A 5391-nucleotide genomic window follows, 5' to 3' on the forward strand; every position below is an offset into this window, starting at 1 on the left:
TCTGCTACCTCCTCTGCGCTCTGCCTTCCAGAGGCAGGGAAGGGTGGAACGAGAGGAACGGAGTGTCCAGAAGCTCCCATGCCTCCGCCCCCGCTTCATTCTCAGCCTTTAAGGAGCATCTGCCCCTTTTTAACCGCTGAGGTCAAGGGCGAACACTCCCGAGCACAGCGCCCGCGCCCCCCTCCGCGCCCTTGCCCTGGCGGAGACGGCCGACGCGCGTGCGTGCGCGCTTGGTATAAATAGATCCCAGGCGGCCGCCACCGGACAGAGTCGGGTTCCGGGCACCGCGGGCCATGGCAGGCGAGGACCACCAGTGGCAGGGCAGCATCCTCTACAACATGCTCATGAGCGCCAAGCAGACGCACGCGGCCCCGGTGGCGCCCGAGGCGCGGCTGGGGGGCGCGTGCTGGGGCTGCTCGTGCGGCGCGGAGCCCGCGCCGGGCCGAGGGGCGCTGCCGGGGGCGCGGACCACGGCGCTCCTGTACCGCTGCTGCTTCTGCGGGGAAGAGCACCCGCGCCAGGGCAGCATCCTCTACAACATGCTCACGAGCGCCAAGCAGACGCGCGCGGCTGCGGAGGCGCCCGAGGCGCGGCTGGGGGGCGCGTGCTGGGGCTGCTCGTGCGGCGCGGAGCCCGCGGCGGGCCGAGGGGCGCTGCCGGGGGCGCGGACCACGGTGCTCCTGTACCGCTGCTGCTTCTGCGGGGAAGAGCACCCGCGCCAGGGCAGCATCCTCTACAGCTTGCTCACCAGCGCCAAGCAGACGCACGTGGCGCCGGAAACGCCCGAGGTGCGGCCTGGGGGCGCGTGGTGGGGCCGCTCTTACAGCGCCCAGGGCCCGGGGGGCAGAGAGCAGCTGCCGGGCCGGCAGGCCGTGGCGTACCTGTCCCGCTGCTGCTTTTGCGGGGACGAGCACCCGCGCCCCGGCAGCATCTTCCACCGCTTGCCCGCGAGCGCCAAGCAGACGCACGCGGCTCGGGAGATGCAGCCCGCGGCCCCCTGGTGGGACCCCCGGTGTGACGCGCAGCGCCGAGTGGCCCTCAAGAGTCCACAGGTGGTCTGCGAGGCCGCCTCGGCAGGCCTGTTGAAGACGCTGCGCTTTGTCAAGTACTTACCCTGCTTCCAGGTGCTCCCTCTGGACCAGCAGCTGGTGCTGGTGCGCAACAGCTGGGCGCCGCTGCTCCTGCTCGAGCTGGCCCAGGACCGCTTGAACTTTGAGACGGTAGAGACCTCGGAGCCCAGCCTGCTGCAGAGGATCCTCACCACCAGGCGGCGGGAGACCGCGGGCGACGAGCCGCCGCCTCCGACCCCGCAGCCGCCCCCCTTGGTACCGCCGCGCGAGGCCGGGCGTTTGCCAACGGCCGCTGAAGTCCAAGCCATCAAGTGCTTCCTTGCCAAGTGCTGGAGCCTGGACATCAGTACCAAGGAGTACGCCTACCTCAAGGGGACCGTGCTCTTTAACCCGGGTAAGTGCGAGACCTCGGGCGCGGGCTTTCCTCCGTTCAGAAAAACTCCGGGCAACGGCTGGCCGAGGCACAGGCACTTAAGAGTTTTCGGTGGTCAGGGGAGGGTCGGGGAACCAGCGAAGAATCTCGAGTAACTCAGCAGAGTTGGGGGAACTCCAGAAAGCACTCCTTGTGGGTGGGCTGCTGTCAGACGCAAAACAGAGAGCAGGGGGATTGGGTGATGGAGTTTAGTACTTATCTCTCTCCCCCTTCTGTTACTAAGGAAAAGTTGGTGCCATCAAGGCACAGGGCTGGTCCTCCTCTAGTCTTTTAAATCCAGTAGTGTAGCTATAAAAAAAAAAGCGCACAACTTTGTGTTCACTGCAAATCCTGCCACTTGTCTTTCTGAAACCCAGTTCTGAGGTGAACTACAACTTTTTGTGAAAGGAAATCTATTCAGGCTCCTAAGAAAGGAAAGCTTTGTTAAGGAGTCCTGGAGTGTCTCCCAGGGTCACTGTCATGCAGGACGCTGGACTTGCCTTTCATGGGACTGCTTCTGAATGATCACGTTTATGGTCCTAAGCAGCTGGACTATGTCCTCCTCAGTGTGTCCGTATCAGGGTACTAAGGGGGCAGGGAAAAAACACTAGGGACTGCCAGCAGGAGCACTGTCTTTTAGAACTTGCAGAGACCCTAGGGACCTCCTCATCAGGCCCCTCTGCCCTTCACCCTGACTCCATCCCATTTGCAGATTAGGTAACCTAGTCCCAAGTGACTTTACTCCACAGTAATGGCCAGTGAGTCGTGGAACATGGATCTCCCAGCCCCCATGGGATGTCTGCTGCACACACTTTCAAGTTGTCTGTTAGGTGCTGGACACTGCCCCCCACACACCAACCACATCATGAGAGAACATCTCCATGGGCTACCCAGCACCTTTTCTTGAGTATGTGCCATTACTAGAGCTGTCTTTGACCAGAATCCCTCCAAAAGGGTCACAAGTGGTCACAAAGTTTCCAGGCAGCTTGAGTTGGGATAGTTTGTATAATGCTCCCTCCACACCTTTTCCCTCCCTAACACCAGGAGTCTCTGGTTATGCTCCTGCCTAGCATTTTGTGAAAGGGCACAGAGCAGTATCTAATAGGATAATATTTCATTCAGAACTCACATTTCAAGACCTAGAGACCACAGCTCATCCCAGGGATCACATTAGGTCACCTTTTGCTTATATTGTTGTTTTCCAAACTTGGCTGTGCATAAGGGGAGGGGGGCACTTTTTCAAAGTCTTACCAGGCTCCTCCCTTGGAGGTTCTGATTTGGTAGCTGTGGTCCAGGGTCTGCAAATCCGCATTTGTAGTAAGTGCCCAAGATGGTTCTTCAGATCATTCTTCAGCCAGTGTTCTTTTTTTTTTTTTTTCAGCCAGTGTTCTTAAACATCTACCATGTGCCTAGCTCTGTTGGAATATAAAAGAAAGGCAGGGGCTCAGCTTCTTGAACTTTACATTCCACTAGTTTCCCTCTTTCCCTCCACCCTGTTTAGCATACTCTGGTCATTCTCTCTCTCTCTCTCTCTCTCTCTCTCTCTCTCTCTCACACACACACACACACACACACACACACACCTCCCTTATTCTATCTAGTTCTCTGAATCCTCTCACTGTGACTTTAATCAGCTAAGCTAAGTGTGTTTTCAACACAAATGCACCTGCTAAGTGTGTGCCTTTTCTTAGATGTTTATCCTTTTGTTGTGAATCCTCTGATCTTTATGTTTAAACACTTTTTAAAATTGTGGAGTCCATCTGTCCACATTTTCTCTTTCCTGGATTTACTTTATGGGCATACCTTTTGCAAGGAGGCGGTGGGGGTGCAGTGAAAAAAGGAGAGTATAGTAGGAAAGCAGAGGAAAGTGACTCGGAAACTGAGGAGTTCACTCAAGTTTTAAGGAGCCATGAATCCAGACCTAGAGGAGCTTCACAGTCCTGGTGGAACTTCTTGCAAGCCTCCTCTTCCTCTCATCAATGGAATCCACTCAAATGGGGTCTCAAGTCTGGATAGTGACCTTAGGGAGTAGGGGGGTAATGTATGGAGGGGGGCAATTGGAAATAGAATATGGAGTACAGATGTGGCTTAATTTCATTCTCACTTTATCAGACATGTTTGCCTATGATAGGAATGGCTCGCCTGTTACTATTTTTTAAAGAATATCGGCTGGTCCTGCTACTCTGTTGGTCACCATATTGTTTTTGAAATACTTTACTGCTGGATTTTATAGGAAAGGGAAAGAAAGCGATTGCCATCTTCACTGACATTGTTTAAACAGCACAGTAAGTTGGTCATTATTTAAATACAAGTTAAAGAACTTTACAGTAATATTACTGTCCTGCAGGATCAAAGAACTTTTAAAAGCAGCCTCCTCTTACCACAGTCTTTATACAACTTACAGGCACATTATCTTTCCTACATTGTATTTCATTCACCTTTACCAGAGTTATCACACTATCCTGCAAGAAGGTCAAGCATTCCCTGTTTGAAAAGTTACTTTTGAACCTGTTGAAAATGAAGATGTTTGCATATTTTTAACTTTTTAATGCCTGTAAGACAGTGCTTTTAAAGACCTCTTTGTTTAGTATTTTTAAAAAGATGCTTTTGCAATATTCATTAGAGTCAGTTTTTAAACAATCTTCCCCAAGACAGAAATCATGCTACAAGGAGCTAAATGGTCAGTATTATCTCTGAAATTACTATGGGACTCAAGACTAAAATCAGCCTATAGGCCAACAATTAGAATGAGACTCACAAGTCACTATTTGTGGCTGTGAAGTTTACCACCGTCAGCTAGGTAATCATGGTATTGCTGTGGGAAATTCTACAGAAGATGGTGAAATATTTGACATCTGGCAAAACCTGTAGTCATTCTACAGTAGCCTGCTTTCCCATAGGTAAAAGGTCAAGGTGCTCACTTCTTGAAGTAATCTTAATGTCTTCCTATGTGTACAGTGAACTAGAGCCATAATTCATTAAATGATACTCTACTGTCCTAGTGAATAAATGTGCATATGCTGGCTCAAGGCCAGCGGTTTTTAAAAGTGAGGATACAAACACAGTGCCTATAAAATAACTAAATGGTATTTCACTCTCCCAAGCATTGCTTCTAAAAGCTTATAACTAGTGCGGCATTTTATCCTTGTTCTAGAGAGCCCTCTTAAGCAGGAAGCTTTGGACTCTTGTTTAATGTGGGAAGGGGCAGAAACGGATGAGCAAAGGATGCCAAGTGAGCTGTTCACCTACAATAAAGAGACTTTGCTCCCTTTTTCTCCTCCAGACCTGCCAGGCCTTCATTGCGTGAAGTACATTCAGGGACTCCAGTGGGGAGCTCAGCAGATACTCAGTGACCACATCAGGATGACCCACAGGGGATACCAAGCCAGATTCACCGAACTGAATAGTGCCCTCTTCCTGCTGAGATATGTCAATGCTGATGTCATCGTGGAGCTATTCTTCAGGCCCATCATTGGTTCGGTCAGCATGGATGATATGATGCTGGAGATGCTCTGTGCAAAGTTATGAAGGCATGGGGGCCACACAGGTGCAGTTCACCGTGAAAAAATATAAGGAGCCAGAGGCAGAAGAGTGTAAAAAAAATAATGCCAAATAAACTTTCTTATTTTTATATGCATATTTTTGTATTCAATTAAAGAAAAACTTTAGTTATAGACAATTAGAAAATCCTCTGATCCATACTGTTTGATCATGAAGGAACACATGTGCCAACAGGTGACACTTCTCTGTACATCTCCAAGGAAGGAGCAGGCTACTACTCTAATAAGCTATTGTCATACCTTTAGTGACTCTCTCCATTGAATCTGCTAAAATCAAATTTATAATACTAAATTATAATAAACATTACGATGTTGACCATTGATTACAAAAAAAATTCAGAGCTTAAGC

General features: G+C 50.7%; 1 protein-coding gene across 1 annotated transcript; it reads left to right on the forward strand.

Annotated features, from left to right (window-relative positions):
* The first annotated feature begins 257 nt into the window (after positions 1–257).
* On the forward strand, positions 258–5119 carry NR0B1 (nuclear receptor subfamily 0 group B member 1). Its single transcript, XM_072815574.1, has 2 exons — positions 258–1464; positions 4766–5119. Exons 1-2 carry the CDS (start codon positions 294–296, stop codon positions 5008–5010), a joined length of 1416 nt encoding a protein of 471 aa, XP_072671675.1. The 5' UTR covers positions 258–293; the 3' UTR covers positions 5011–5119.
* The last annotated feature ends 272 nt before the right edge of the window (positions 5120–5391 follow it).

The sequence above is a fragment of the Canis lupus genome, chromosome X, assembly GCF_048164855.1.
Source record: "Canis lupus baileyi chromosome X, mCanLup2.hap1, whole genome shotgun sequence".
Lineage (NCBI taxonomy): Eukaryota > Metazoa > Chordata > Mammalia > Carnivora > Canidae > Canis > Canis lupus.